The following is a 16,341-nucleotide window of genomic DNA, read 5'->3' as shown; positions in this document are numbered from 1 at the left end:
CAGAAAGTGTGTATGGATCCTCTCGCTTTTCTAAATTAATGAATAGCTCTGAAGTGACTGAAGAATGCTCCTCTCTCTTTTTCTTTGTTCAGTCGCTCAGTCATGTTCAACTCTTTGGGACCCCATGGACTGAAGCATGCCAGGCTTCCCTATCCTTCACTATCTTCTAGAATTTGGTCAAACTCATGTCTATTGAGTCGGTGATGCCATCCAACCATCTCGTCCTCTTCTCCTCCTGCCCTCAATCTTTCCCAGCATCAGGGTCCTTTCCAATGATTAGAATACTATTAAACAAAATTGCTTATAAAACACATGTTAAGGTAGGAAACTTTTCTTTAAGAAATATGAGATTAGTACTTAAGAAATACAAAAATATTTTGATAAGAATGGCCTTTTGTTTCCATTCCAGTAAGTTGTGTTCTCACAGCCTGCTGCTCATAGTATAAATGCGAACCCTTTTGAAAAACAGTTTTGGCATTAAGTATCAAAAACCTTAAAAAAAAAAAAAAAAACTCTGTATCTTTGATTCCATAAGTAATTTTAAGATTTTTTTCCCCTGAAGAAATAGAGAGGTACACAAAGATTTCTGCTCAGGAATAGTTATCATGGAGTTACATAAGAACTGGAAACTAACTGAAGTAACCAAAAAATGACAAGTAATTATACCATGGCACCTCTACAAAAAGCAATATTATGTAAGGAACAGCTTGTGCAAGGGCATGGAAATACGATAACGTAGAGCATGGTCAGGGAATGACAAACAGTTCTGTACAGCTGATGAAAGGATACGTGGCAAGAAATAAGCCCGGGCTTAAGACTTTGTGTGCCATGAGGAAGTGGGGTGTTTGGAATTTATCCTAGAGGTAATCAGGAAAGTGAAAATGCAAGTTGCTTAGTCATGTCCAGCTCTTTGTGATCCCATGGACTATACCCATGGACTACACAGTCCATGGAATTCTCCAGGTCACAATACTGGAGTAGGTAGCCTTTCCCTTCTCCAGGGGATCTTCCCAACCCAGAGATCGAACCCAGGTTTCCCGCATTGCAGGCGGATTCTTTACCAGCTGAGCCACAAGCGAAGCCCAAGAATACTGGAGTGGGTAGCCTATCCCTTTTCCAAAGGATCTTCCCAACCCAGGAATCAAACCAAGGTCTCCTGTGGTGCAGGAGGATTCTTTACCAACTGAGCTATCAGGAAAGCCCAGGTAATCAGGAATCAGTGGTAAATAAATATGGTCTTAAATTCTTTTGAAGCTGTTCCCCAAAACGGTAAAGTTTACTTTACCACTACTTAAATCTATGCTGGCCCATGACTTGTTCTGACCAATAGAATATAGCAGAAGTAAAGTGTGAGTTCTGAAATTACAAGCCTCCCTATGACCTCTCAGACTCCCCCTTCTTTCTCCTGGAATGTGTCTTGAAATCCCCACAGAAGGAAGCTGGTCTAGGTTACTGGAGATGCTAAGTGGAGGAGAAAAAAGAGATGCCCCAGCCAAAACACAGCACCAACTGTCAGACATATGAATAAGACCACCTTGAACCTTCTAACCCAGAAGACCTTGTAGCTGAATCTAGTCACACTAGTGAGCCCAGGTGAAACCAGCAGAGGAACTGCACACCCAACCAACCCCCAAGGTGCTAAGGAACAATAAATCATTGTTCCTGTAAGCCACTAAGTTGTGGGGAAGGTTATTATTTAGCAATAATTAGCTGATAAGGAGTCTCATCTACAATTTCACATCTGTAACTTTGTATCTACAATTTCAGAGAAAAATATCCTTGGCAGGGGTGTGATAGAAAAGGTTGGGAAGGGGTGCAGAGAAAACAGGAGGTTATTGTAGATAAGAAATTGAAGTATAGAATTTAACATATTTATATATTTTCAAAGCTGTCTGAAAAGGAGAAGACAGGTTTAAAAAATATACAAGATATAATATCACTAGATCTTTGTAGTCAACTCGATATGAGACAAGAATCAGGATGGCTCCAGGTTTCTAGCTTAATTGTTTACTGCGTTAGGGAATAATAGGAAGAGGATATATCCTAAGTATGTACAGCAATGCCCTTGGCACATAGTAGGTGATCAATCAGTTATCTGTGTTGAATGGCTGTACTCTCACAACAAAACAAAGTTGTATAATACTATGATTACTCTGTTTCCAGATGATTAAACAGACAAATTAAGTAATTTGCTTATGGTCACATAGCTAGCACCTGGTAGACCAAAGAATCCAAAGCCTGGGTCCCTTCACTGTTCACCCAAAACTATCACAACATTGTTAATTGGCTATATTCCCCAATACAAATTGTTTTTGGTGTTAAAAATAAATCAAATTAAAAATAAATAAATAAATAAACCCAAAGCTTGTGTTTAGAGACTAGAGTAAGAAGTTGGAGTTTCTGCTTGAATTGCCTTTATTTTCTCTGAGAAGAGAAAAGATCAACTTTTAAAAATAGAAATCTTCTTCTTAATGGTGAAGATATGGTTTACATATTTTCGGGTGCTGTGGACGATGACATACACAAGGAATAGGAGGACTAATTTATATCAGGGGTTAGATTCCACTGAAATCCTTTTTTCTCCCCCCATCACCAGCACAGACTAAGGCACCAAGTATCGGTCAAAAGCTTAATGATGGAACAAAGGTCTAGGGTCACCAGGGTTCTAAATAGAACCCTGAACAGAACAGCAGAAAAAAAATGTTTTTTTTCCTCCTTTTGCCATATCCAATACTTAAAGTCTCAAGTTCTTTGCAAGAGTAGAAAAAGTTGAAGAAAGGTAATTAAGTGGTGGAAGCCAGAGAACTTCCTCTTGACGAGCACCTCACATTGCTTTCATCACGCTATCTTAACATGACAGATTGAGTGCCTCAGAGAACAAAAATAATAATACAGTGAGTAGAAGGACATAGTCCACTAAATCAACAACTTAAGTCATATCAGTGCTGACTATTGCATTTAGGTAAGTCATATGATAAAGAACAGAGGACCCAAGAGAACACTTAGATGTTAAACACAGAGAACACATTCACAGCATTATAGAGACCCAGTATTAAGGGAAAGTATGTGAAAGGGGAATGGGAGGTGGGGGTGCAAAAAAAAAAAAAGAAAAGAAAATGAGAATTGGATAGATGTGTGGAGAGCAAGGAGGGCCAGACTAAAACTAAAAGGTCAACTCTTTTACTGTGGTAAGTCTTCAATTACTGAATAAATATACAAAACATTTTTTTGTATAGGCTATTTTGAGATCATACTTACCAGCAGTTGTTTTTAGCCACTGATATGGATGACTGTACTTGAATGGAGGATAACCAAAGAAACACACATATTTTGGCTTCAAAACATGAACATTACCACATGTTTGAAAGTAGCGGACACAAATCTAGAGATGAGAAAACAAAAAATTAAGAACTTTAAAAAAAAAAAAAAGAGCTTTTAGAAATTATCTTAATGGCTTGTCTCTAAATATAAACTGAATTTCAAGTTTATTCTAAAAGTAGAACAATCATTATCACAATGCAAACAATATGAAATAATTTAGGCCGAAATCAGAATACTTGGCATCAGTGATGAGTTTAGAAGTATTTCTGGTCAAGAAACCAAAGGAATTCAAACCCTAGCACACAGAATATATTGTTGCTCATTTGTTTAGTAAAATTATATCCTTAGAGTCTGATTTCGGAGAAGGCAATGGCAACCCACTCCAGTACTCTTGCCTGGAAAACACCATGGGCAGAGGAGCCTGGTAGGCTGCAGTCCATGGGGTCGCTAAGAGTCAGACACGACTGAGCGACTTCACTTTCACTTTTCACTTTCATGCATTGGAGAAGGAAATGGCAACCCACTCCAGTGTTCTTGCCTGGAGAATCCCAGGGACAGGGGAGCCTGGTGGGCTGCCGTCTATGGGGTCACAGAGAGTCTGACACGACTGAAGCGACTTAGCAGCAGCAGCAGCAGCAGCAGTAGAGTCTGATTTGCCCATATGCTTATTATCCTTGACTAAAAATCCCTATGAAAGTAAAAAAATTTTAAGTGTATTCTATATAAACACATCAGTGTAAGTATATTTGAGTCATTAAAGACTTCCTGAAATAAAAAGTGACTGCTACTTATTTACAACAGCCAAGACACGGAACAACCTAAATGTCTATCAACAGATCAATGGATAAAGATGTGGTACACATATGTAATGGAATACTACTCAGCCATTAAAAAGAATGAAATAATGCCATTTGCAGCAACATGGGTGGACCTACAGGCTTTCATAATGAGTGAAGTCCGTCAGGCAGAGAAAGACAAATATTGTACGATACCACTTATCTGCAGAATCTAAACAAAAAAAAGATACAAATGTACCTATTTACAAGACAGAAACAGATTTCCAGACTTAGAAAATGAACTTATGGTTAACAAGGGGAGGGGTCAGTGTGGGGTAGGGACAGATGGGGTCTGGGATTGACAGGTAGACACTGCTAAATTTAAAATTAATAACCAACAAGGACCTACGGTATAGCACAAAAAACTCTGCTCAATATTAATGTAACAACCTAAATGGGAAAAGAATTTGAAAAATATATAACTGATTCACTTTGCTGTACACCTGAAACTAACACAACATTGTTAATCAACTATACTCCAACATAAAATAAAAAAGTTAAAAGTGACTGCTAGCATTTAAATACACTGAAAAACACATGTAGTATTGTACCCAAATGTTTTCTTACAGTAATTCATAGATTAAATTTAACTATTTTATATAAAATTTTAGTATAATACAATGTTACAGAAAAAAAAATTAAAGTAGGGCTGAATGTATTTCATTTGATAAATCATATATATATAATCTAAGTGTGTAAAAGGTACAATTTTTTTTGAAAGTTAACATTTCAATGATATGAAATGTTATGGCAACACACTATTCCAAAAATATTCCAGTATTTTTGCCCAGGAAATCCCTGATTAACTACATCACACTTTTTAAAATTTTTATACAATTTAAAAATATTACGGTTTAAAATTATTACAAAGTTTTGACTATATTCCCCATTTTGTACAATACATCCTTGAACCCATCTTATATCTTCCATACTCCTACCCTACATTGCCCTCCCTTCCACTGGAAACCACTAGCTTGTTCTCTATATCTTCAAGTCTGCTTCTTTTTTTGTCCTATTTACTAGTTTATTGTATTTTTTAGATTCTACACATCAGTTCAGTTCAGTTCAGTAGCTCAGTCGTGTCCAACTCTTTGTGACCCCATCAATTGCAGCACGCCAGGCCTCCCTGTCCATCACCAACTTCCAGAGTTCACTCAAACTCATGTCCATTGAGTCGGTGATGCCATCCAGCCATCTCATCCTCTGTCGTCCCCTTCTCCTCCTGTCCTCAATCCCTCCCAGCATCAGAGTCTTTTCCAATGAGTCAACTCTTCACATGAGGTGGCCAAAGTACTGGAGTTTCAGCTTCAGCATCATTCCTTCCAAAGAACACCCAAGAGCAATCTCCTTTAGAATGGACTGGTTGGATCTCCTGCATCCAAGGGACTCTCAAGAGTCTTCTCCAACACCACAGTTCAAAAGCATCAATTCTTCGGCACTCAGCCTTCTTCACAGTCCAACTCTCACATCCATACATGACCACTGGAAAAACCATAGCCTTGACTAGACAGACCTTTGTTGACAAAGGAATGTCTCTGCTTTTTAATATGCTGTCTAGGTTGGTTATAACTTTCCTTCCAAAGAGTAAGCGTCTTTTAATTTCATGGCTGCAATCACCATCTGCAGTGATTTTGGAGCCCAAAAAATATACATAAAATCTACACATAAGCAATATCATATAGTACCTTTTTCTCTCTGACTTATTTCACTTAGCATAATGCTTTTCAAGTCCATTCATGTTGTTGCAAATGGCAAAATTTTCATTCTTTTCTATAGCTGAGTAGTATCTCATGTCTTCTTGAACCATTCATCTGTGGACAGACACTTAGGTTGCTTCCATATCTTAGAAATTATAAACAATGTTGCTATGAACATTACAGTATATGTACCTTTTCAAATTACTGTTTTGTTTTTTCAGATATGTACCCAGGAGTGGCACTGCTGGGTAACATGGTAGTTCTATTTTTAGTTTTTTGACAAACCTCCCTACTGTTTTCCACAGTGGCTGCACCAATTTACATTTGCACCAACAGTGTATGAGGGCTCCCTTTTCTCCACATCCTTGCCAACATTTGTTTTTTGGGTTCTTTTTGATGATAGCCATTTTGACAGGTGTGAGGTGATATGATATCCCAATGTGGTTTTACTTTGCATTTCCCTGATGATAGCAATATTGAGCATCTTTTCATGTGCCTGTTGACCATCTGCATTTCTTCTTTGGAAATATGTCTATTCAATTTTGCCCATTTTTTTAATGCTGAGTTGTATGATATGGCTTGATCAAATTTATCAAAGGCAGCAATGAAAGGAGCTCAAGGACCAAATTGTTGATGACGGGAAATGTGAGATCGAGGAGTTTGAACTCACACATTATGGGTTATTGTGAGTATGTATGTGTATATGTGTTTATTAGATTATAACAGTAAAGCCTGGAGGGGCTTCTCTGTTGGCTCAGTGGTACAGAATCCACCTGCCAGTGCAGGAAATGTGGGTTTGATCCCTGCGCTGGAAAGATCCTCTGGAGAAGGAAATGGCAACCTACTCCAGTATTCTTGTCTGGGAAATCCCATGGACACAGGAGCCTGAGCTACAGTCCATGGGGTCGTAAAAGAGTCTTAGTGACTAAACAATACTAACAACAATGCCTGAAGAGAAAGGACAAAGTTAAGAAACTATTATTGTATTTGAGTCATGAAATCACAGGCTCTTTGCTGAGATAATGACTGGAAAAAGAAAGAAAGCAACATAAATGCAAAATGATTACTAGCAATTGGATGTCTATTAAGAGAAGGCTAAAACACAGTAGTGAAGCTGCTGACTAAAAGGATAAAAAGGAAGGGAGAAGGAGAAAAAAAATTTTTCAAGTAGGGAAAGACTTTTTTTATACAAACAACACAGCAAAAAATAAAAAGTAATGAAAAGAGGATTTAACAGACTCTCATAATAAGGAAATAAATTAGTAATAATTCATTAGGCAGTCGTTGAGCACACTATAAAGACAGGATTATTCTGCACTCATGAATTCAAAGCTAAATAAGAAATAGAATAGTTTCTGAATTCAAATTACTGCAGGAAGACAGACAAAATAGATAAATTCAGGATGATAGGGTAAGTAATCAAGAGTCAAATGCATGATGCCATAGGAAAGTATAAACATAATATAATAAGGCTTTCTTAATAATTTAGGTGGTAAGATCTCTTGCTGTTTATGATTTTTTTAATAACACATGGAAAAAAACAGACTTTTTTACTAAGCAGTTCAACAAAGGTTCACTGAGTACCTACTATGTGCCAAGCACTTAGGATCAGAGAACAAAATTGCTGTGATTCCTTCCTTTATGGAATGTGTAGCCCATACTATGAAAGATAAAAACAGGACTACCGGTAATTACAATAGTGTCATAATGGGAGAAGGGGAGAAGTAGTGTTAAGAAAACACAAAGGAGAAAACTTACCTGGAGAAAGTGAAGCAAGACCTAAGGGATGAGTAGGAGTCAGCCAAGGGGTAAAATGTGTTGCAGATAAGGCTATAGGGAATTAAGGCAAGAGTCTTTGGAACAGAGGAAATATATGTGCAAAGGTCTGGAGGATAGAGAAGAAGGGAGAACAATGTGCTTAATTAACTGAAATTGTTCAATATTCTTCTAGCATAGCTTAGAGTGAGCTAAGGGTGACGTTTCAAGACTGGGTTTTAGGTGCCTGGAAAATCCCATGGATAGAGGAGCCCGGTAGGCTGCAGTCCATGGGGTCGCTGAGGGTCAGATACGACTGATCGACTTCACTTTCCTGCATTGCAGAAGGAAATGGCAACCCACTCCAGTGTTCTTGCCTGGAGAATCCCAGGGATGGGGGAGCCTGGCGGCTGCCGTCTACGGGATCACACAGAGTCGGACACGACTGAAGTGACTTAGCAGCAGCAGCAGCAGTAAGGAACGAAGCCTGGAGAGATTGGAAAGATTCAGATCATAAATAGCTTCATAGTCATTTGAATTCTGAATATTTTGCTGAGAGCAGTTTTAAGCAAGGAAATGACACTCTTAAATTTATGTCCTACTTTATAAAATGACTCTGGCCATGCTCTGGAGAATAGGTTGGAAAAGTACAACATTAGAGGCAGAAAGTCCAGTTGAGGAAGGTCCAGGATATCTGCAGCTGGCGACAAGGTGTAGAACAATGACTAGATTTTTGAGAGACTTCTAGGCTAGAAGAAACAGGTTTGAGGGTTTAGTTCTAGAGCCTAGAGTCTGATGTATCTTGGAGGCATTATAGGAATCACTGTGAAACAGCTAAAGGCTAGCCCTTCCAAACTCTCTTGGGCTAGTAGTGGCCAAGTAACATCACTATCAATGAGTCTGGCTGGTACCTCCTCTTCCTCCTTCCTGCCCTGAATACAAAGTTGTAGAGCCCTGATAATGATGAGCCACTTAATCAACCCCAGCTGCCATCTAACTTTCATATGCTTTGTATACACAGATAATTTCCCATTTACTGGTTGGGTTTATTACCTACAGCTGAAAAATACCTAATATACATGACATTTGGAGATTTTCAGGGCAGTAAGATATATGGGTCTGCAATAGAGCTGGCTGGAAGACTGGGGGATCATCAACATATAAATGGCAACTAAAATTCAAAGTGGATGAGGTAACCCAGGAAATGCAAGAAGTACACAGATGGCCAAAGTCACAATCCTGAGAAACACCAGTGATTAAAAGTTGATTAGGGAAAGTGGAGAAGATTGGGATGAAGTGTTCAGAGATGTAGGAAGAATACTGGGAAGCTGGTGTCACAGAAGCCAAGGATGAAGAACTTTCAAAAGAATATCTAGTGAGGTGCTGCGGAGAACTTATTTCTTCTGGTTACCTCCTTTTTGTGTCTGTGCTCAGTCACATCCAGCCCTTTGCAACGACATGGACTGGAGCCCACCAGGCTCCTCTGTCCATGGGACTCTCCAGGCAAGAGTACTGGAGTGGGTTGCCATTTCCTCCTCCAGGGTATCTTCACCATCCAGGGATGGAACACTTAAAGTCTCCTGCATTGGCAGGAGGATTTTTTTTTTAAACACGGCGCCACCTGGGAAGCCTTATCTCCTAATTAGTTGTCACAAATCTCAAATTACATACGATCCATTGGGAAACTTGTGACCCCCCAAGACCCCTTCTATGTGTTCCTGTAGTTATATGTACTTGCGCCATCTTTTCACGCAGTGCTGTAATTGTTTGTCTAATGTCTCTCTCTCTCTCCCCGCTATGCCCCACCACAAAGATGTAATTAAACTCTGAGAGGGCAGAGATCAGTGTCTTTCTTATACATATTTCCATCCCCAATTCCTGGTACCTGGTATAGAGCAAGCTTTTGAAAGGTTTTTGTAAGATCAGGGATCAAACGCTGTAGGAAAATCCGGAACAGCGGACCCAGGAAGAAAAAAAAAAAAAAAAACTCTATGCAAATAGATGAAACACTACGATCACTGGGATGTTAACTGTTTGGTGCTAAAAGGCTGTATGAAAGGGGAGAAATGAAGGGGAAATGTTGGTGGGTCGTAGCTCTGGTGATTTAAAAGGTTGGAAAGATACTGGTGCAAACATGGGAGACAAGTCTAAGTCCAAAGAAGGAAACGAGCCTCCTAGATGCTCGGAGGCAAGGGCCTATGGTGTTACGGTTTTCTTGCCCAGTCTCTTCCTCTAGATTGTAAATTCCTCGAGGAGAGGGGTCGTATTATCAGTTCTGAAACAAAGTGGTGCTCAATAAATGTTTGACGAATATAGTATATTTCAGTATCCCCAGTGCCAAACACAATGCCCGGTACCCAGATGGTGCTCAACGAAAAGCTATTGGGCAAAGACCAGCTGGGCTTTGGGGTGCAAATGAAGCGGGAGGGAGAACGAGTCACGATAGATGGGCGCCTTGGTATAGATCGAGAGACTGGGTTTCCAGACAGGTTGGTTCGCCACCGTCGCTGCCCTTGGTTTTGCATACATCCCTCCACCTCTCCATCACGCGAGCCCTGTACGCGAGGCACTCGGAGGAAAAACCAAATCATCTCTCCCAGGCAACTCCAAATAAACCACTCCGTCCCAACCCCAGATGGGCCCAACGTACTTACCAGCTGCCCCGCAGCCCGGCTCCAGGTCCTCAGCACAAGCGCTGCAGCCATCTTACGCCGGAAATGGCAACTGCTCTGAGGTTGGAGGAGTTGCCTCAGCCGCGGACAGACTGGGGGCGGGGAGGCGCGCCCCCACCTGACAGCCAACCAGGGAGCGGGGCGGGGCTGAGAAAACCCCCAGGGGTGGGTGGAGGGCACTGCTGAGGGGGAGGGGAGCGAAGTGGGGAGTGGGCCGTCCCAAATTTAATTTCAGGGAAAAAGTTGGGTGGGGCACTGCTGTGCAAGTACTTATGCGCCAACAACGATCATCTTTTCAGCCCAAGTAATGGGGGAGATAGAGTGTGTTAAGGAAACATAAAGGAAGGGCACTACCTGGAGAAATTTTGGTTGAACTAAGATCGGAAGAGTTAAGTAGGAAACAAACAAACCTTCCTTCAACTCGTATTGTAATCGCTTGATTATAGAAAACGGGACATTTCTATACATGCAAGACTCTGTAGAAGCAAGTGTTAGTCGCTCAGTCGTGCCCGACTCTGCGATCCCGTGGACTGCAGCCCACCAGGCTCCTCTATCTATGGGATTTTCCAGGCAAGGACACTGGAGTGGTTTGCCATTTCCTTTTCCAGGGGATCTTCCCGACCCAGACTAGAACACAGGTCTCCTGCACTGCAGGCAGGCTCTTTACCGACTGAGCTACCGGGGGAGCTAGTTGAATCAAGTCTATACTAGAATACTTCCTAATAACTGGCATTTTTCTTACTGGCATTGTGAGCTTGGTTACCAAAAGTGGCTTTTTTTTTTAATGGAAAATGAACAAGATTATTATATCGAAGACAAACGTCATCAACATTATCTTTCCTTCTTAGGGAATTTGTCAGATATAGCTGCCCAGCATATGCAATATACGTCACAGGCATACTACCTTGAATTATTTGCCTCTGGTAGAAATGTCAAATTGAGCTCAGTGGAAACAGTAAGGACAAGATCAGAGCTTTAATGGTCAATCCTCTTCACAGCAACTAAGAAATCCGTTTCTAGAAATGTCCAGGATGATATTTGTCTTTTTTCCTTCTTACATGGGAAAGAAAATCTGTACAGAAGTTTACAGCACTACAGAGAAAAACCCACAACAAAGACAAAATCATAAATCTCAACACTGAAGATTAGTGGCTCTAAAACAAAATCTCAGGTATTTCACAAATTCACTGTCTATACTACTCAAACTCAAACTTTCAATTTTGCCTTATGTGCCTTTCAGTATAGTTCTTACACACACACAACTGTAAGCAATAAATCTAAATAATTACCTTTATTAGAAAATCTGGGATAGTCAAATAACTTTGATTTTTTGTTTTAGCATTTCCCCTAATAAAACTAAAGAGCCTCTTGATGAAAGTGAAAGAGGAAAGTGAAAAAGTTGGCTTAAAACTCAATATTCAGAAAACTAAGATCATGGCATCTGGTCCCATCACTTCATGGCAAATAGACAGGGAAACAATGGAAATAGTGAGAGACTTTATTTTTCAGTTCAGTTCAGTTGCTCACTCGTGTCCAGCTCTTTGCAACCCCATGGACTGCAGCATGCCAGGCTTCCCTGTCCATCACCAACTCCCGGAGCTTACTCAAACTCATGTCCATTGAGTTGGTGATGCCATCCAATGCCTTATACTTCCTATAAGGTGGCCAAAGTACTGGAGTTTCAGCTTCATCATCAGTCCTTCCAACGAATACTCAGGACTTATTTCCTTTAGGATTGACTGGTTGGACCTCCTTGCAGTCCAAGAGACTCTCAAGAGTCTTCTCCAACACCGCAGTTGAAAAGCATCAGTTCTTCGGCGCTCAGCTTTCTTTATGGTCTAACTCTCACATCCATCCATGACTACTGGAAAAACCATAACTTTGACTAGACGGACCTTTGTTGGCAAAGGAATGTCTCTGCTTTTTAAAATGCTATCTAGGTTGGTCATAGCTTTTCTTCTAAGAACCAAGCGACTTTATTTTGGGGGGGGGGCATCCAAAATCACTGCAGATGGTGACTGCAGCCATGAAATTAAAAGACAGTTGCTCCTTGGAAGAAAAGTTATGACCAACGTAGACAGCATATTAAAAAGCAGAGACATTACTTTGCCAACAAAGGTCTGTTTAGTCAAAGCTATGGTTTTTACAATAATCATGTATGGATGTGAAAGTTGGACCATAAAGAAAGCTGAGTGCCAAAGAATTGGTGCTTTTGAACTGTGGTGTTGGAGAAGACTCCTGAGAGTCCCTTGGACTGCAAGGAGATCCAACCAGTCCATCCTAAAGGAAATCAGTCCTGAATATTCATTGGAAGGACTGATGCTGAAGCTGAAGCTCCAATACTCTGGCTACCTGATGTGAAGAACTGACTCATTTGAAAAGACCGTGATGCTGGGAAAGATTGAAGGCAGGAGGAAAAGGGGATGACAGAGGATGAGATGGTTGGATGGCATCACGGACTCGGACATAAATTTGAGCAAGCTTCAGGAGTTGGTGATGGGCAAAGAAGCCTGGTGTGCTGCAATCCATGGGGTTGCAAAGAGTTAGACACGACTGAGTGACTGCACTGGACTAACTAACAAAACATTTTATAGACATTAATAATATGTTTCGTAATACTCCATGCATGTGTTTGTATAAAAAGATTAAGTACCTGTGGCCTTGAACTGAATTATTTTTCTTCCTAGAGTCCCTATAATACCTTTTTCTTCTAACTTTCCCTTTATAGAAACTCTTGGTTTTGAGAGGACAAGTACCCTTCACCTCAGTCTTTTTAAGTTATTCTTGCCCTTTTGTAATTTCATAGAAACTTTAGAATTGGCTTGTCAAGCTCTTTAAAAAAGTCCTGGTGGGCATTTGATGGAATTTTATTGAAATTATATTTTCAATAATATAGCTAAAGATTCTTCAGGGTTTTATTTGTAGATATTCATATCATTTGAGAATAATGATGGTGCTGTTTTTGTCTGTTCAGTCTTGTGTCTTTCATTTCTTTCTTGTAGAATCTGGCTAGACTCCCATCATCTGTTGAAATTATGGCTTAACAAGCCACAATTGTAGACATTCTTATCTTGTTTTAACTTGAATTGGTGTCTTACATTTTACTATTATTTACTGTCATTAAGGAAGAAATTTTCTGTAGGATTTTCCAGATGTCCTTAATCAGGTTAAGGGAGTTTACATTCATTGCTAGTTTTGTTTGATTTTGTTTTACCATAAATAGGTCTTAATTTTTTTCAAATGCTTTTTCTTCATCTACTAATGTGATCTTAGGTTTTTGATATATTATCATAACATTTTTCTGTTAGAATGATAATCTCAATTTGGTTATAATATACAATATTTTATAAACATTGTCGGATTTATTTGTTACTATTTTGATTGATCAGGATGCATCTAAATTTATAAATAAAATTGGCTTATACTTTTTCTTCTTGCTGTCATCTTTGTCTGGTTTTGGTACCAGAGATTGGGTGGAGTATATGCATTCCCAGAGCTTTCCCTGTTACAACAATGATAGAACATTGGGATTAGGATCATTAGGAGACAATGATGTTCACATCAAAACACAGAGGTTCATATCCCAGTATTCCTTAACAACTGTGTAGCTAGCCTTGCAGCAAATTGTTTAACACGTGCAGCTGTAAATGAGTAAAAACAGTAAATATTTTAGCAGGTTGTGCATGCATGCACCGGCCAAGTACTCAATCAATGCTGGCTGTTATCTGTATGATTTATCATATTCTAATTGCTGCTCCCTCTTAACTGTAAGATAGGTACAGTATATTTTTATCCTTAAGAAGATTGACATCATAATTGCTTACTTCTCAGTCTGTCCAAAATACTTCCAATATCTTCGGACAAAGAATACCTTACTCTCCTTTGCTTACATAGAAAGGCTTGCACGTGATTTGGTACTCAGTTAATGTAGGAATTGAACTACAGCGGAATCAAGAAGCTGGTTGTCCTTTCTGTCCTGGCCTGAGGTGAATTACGTTAGTTGCACTGTTCATTGCCGCCAGGAGCTTGTACTCTTTCTCCGACAAAGTGGGGTAACTTTGGCTTTTTGATAATTATACTGCCGATTCTGATTCTGTCCTTTTCCACTCATCCCCGAAGAATTGATGTCTCACAGGAGAAAAAAAAGATAATATTCTACACACGCGCGCGCACACAGTAACAGACACCAGTGAAGAATAAGAGGCTCATGGGTATCATCAATGCGCCAGGGAAACACATTTCAAGGGCTAGGCTGCAGAGAAGGCAAACCCGACCAGAGAGAAGGTGGTCAGTGCATTGCAGGGACCTTTCCTACTCTTCGGCTTTAAGAGTTTCCAGTTTTGGTACGGCAGGATCCCCGAGAAAACAGTGATAAACACATTTGCACAAGCCTGCGAGACAACTGGAAGATACGACTAGAGGTGAAAGGGAAGCTTTCTGCAATTTGTACGTTTTGCTGTGTTCAGGGTGCAAGTCTATTAGGAACAGATTTCCTAAGACGCTCCAGGGTACCTCCCCGGCCACCACCCCTTCTGCCGGAGAGCTTCCGATTTGTCGGAATTTTCTGGGCGCCGCCTCTTTAAGGGGCGCGCGGGGCGCGGCGCGCACGCGCACTGGTTGTGGGCCTGAAGAACCCGGCTTCTGGGCGCTGTGCGTCAGGGTTCGTGTCTGCGGAGTTGGGCGTTCCCGCAGCCGGCGAGTTTCCTGCTTTTCCCGGGAGCCCGGCGGTCCTGAGCGGGGAGCGGGGACCCAGGCTCCGGAGCTGCAGGGCAGGAGTCCGCGTATCCTCTTTCTCCGGTTCCGGCCGAGGCTAAGTCGCGGGGGGCCGGGCCCCAGCACGCTCCCCATGGCTGGGCCGCGGGTGGAGGTGGACGGCGGCATCATGGAAGGGGTGAGTGCCGAGCAGGAGGCCTGGCGCGGTGCGGCTGCCGCACGGGCTGCGGCGGAGGGCTTGCGGGTCTAATCTCTCTCTTCTTTCGGCACCAGGGCGGGCAGATCCTGAGGGTGTCTACGGCCCTGAGCTGTCTGCTGGGCCTCCCTTTGCGGGTGCAGAAGATCCGAGCCGGCCGCAGCACGCCGGGCCTCAGGTAAGTCGGGGCGCCGGGGAGTCTGGTCGTGGGACTAGAGGATGGGTGGGTGGGACGAGGGGAGAAGAGGGGACAGGCCGTGGGACTGGAGGGTGGGGGTCTGGCGCCTGGTTAGGGATTGGGGGAGAAGAGGGGATAGGCCGAGGGACTGGAGGGTTGAGGGGGTGGTGCGCAGGGCCGGGGACTGGGGGAAAGGAAGGGACAGGCCCTGGGACTGAAGGGTGGGTGGCGGGGAACAGGCCATTGTTGGGGGGCAGGCGGGCGGGACGTGGAGCTGATGGTGATGCTAAGATCCCTGCCCTAGGATTGAGGACTCTGCGGCCCAGGGATGGTGCTGTGACCTCGGTAACTGGGCTTGGGTGCTTTTGAAAGCCTCAAGGAGCAAATTCAGAAAATAGGTCCATGTTTTCTCTGTTTAGCTAAAGTTGTCTCGTTTCCTGATGAGTTATATTTTAAAATGTTTCCCACCTCATCGGTCATTACAAGTACTCGGAAAGCTCGTACCAGCCGGCAAGGTAGATCAGGGCAGAACAGCTTCTGGGGCCAAACAAAAATTCCACTATTTTAAACCGGGCCTTTTTCTGCGTTCGCACGTTTTAGTCTCATAAAGAGCCTGAGATGCCTATTTCCGGCTTTCATTCAGACCTCTAGGAAGCTGTGGATAGGACGAGGATTATCCGTTGTGAAGAGGGGAAAATGTTGACAGTTGACCGTGTTTCATCTGGAAGCTAGGCATACCACTAATTTAAGTCATGGTGAAGCCAAACTGATTCCTTTGTGCTTGTACTTTGTATATATTTCCTTCTAGCGGATCAGCTGTCTCTTAGTTTTTTATTCAGACTCCATGTTGAAATTATTAAAAAACAGTTACTGCTACGTGTGAACAGTAGTTCTCTTTGTCATGGCAGTAGTTTGCAGTAACCCATTTCATCAATAGGGAAATTAATTCATTAAGGCTGTGTTACGTACTTTA

General features: G+C 41.7%; 2 protein-coding genes across 9 annotated transcripts in view; one reads left to right on the top strand and one right to left on the bottom strand.

Moving 5' to 3' along the window:
* Positions 1–10,324, bottom strand: part of DBT (dihydrolipoamide branched chain transacylase E2) — a 40,551-nt gene extending 30,227 nt beyond the window's left edge. For 2 of the 7 annotated variants that reach the window (XM_024984452.2, XM_024984454.2), the window contains exons 1-3: positions 10,264–10,319; positions 3,860–4,009; positions 3,259–3,382 (exon numbers count right to left, since the gene is read on the bottom strand). In XM_024984452.2, coding sequence (XP_024840220.1) covers positions 3,259–3,382; positions 3,860–4,009; positions 10,264–10,314 — 325 coding nt within the window. In that variant the 5' untranslated portion in view covers positions 10,315–10,319. 7 annotated transcript variants of the gene reach the window in all.
* A 4,627-nt stretch (positions 10,325–14,951) lies between these two features.
* The window catches only part of RTCA (RNA 3'-terminal phosphate cyclase), a 28,077-nt gene continuing 26,687 nt past the window's right edge, over positions 14,952–16,341 (top strand). The window contains exons 1-2 of one of the 2 annotated variants that reach the window (NM_001046055.1): positions 14,952–15,172; positions 15,268–15,368. In NM_001046055.1, the coding sequence (NP_001039520.1) occupies positions 15,128–15,172; positions 15,268–15,368 (146 nt within the window). In that variant the 5' untranslated portion in view covers positions 14,952–15,127. Of the gene's footprint in view, positions 15,173–15,267; positions 15,369–16,341 lie in introns of those variants that run through there. The other variant, XM_005204099.5, reaches the window with a different exon arrangement.

This window comes from Bos taurus, chromosome 3, assembly GCF_002263795.3.
Source record: "Bos taurus isolate L1 Dominette 01449 registration number 42190680 breed Hereford chromosome 3, ARS-UCD2.0, whole genome shotgun sequence".
NCBI lineage: Eukaryota > Metazoa > Chordata > Mammalia > Artiodactyla > Bovidae > Bos > Bos taurus.
This window is presented reverse-complemented; position numbering and strand designations above follow the sequence as displayed.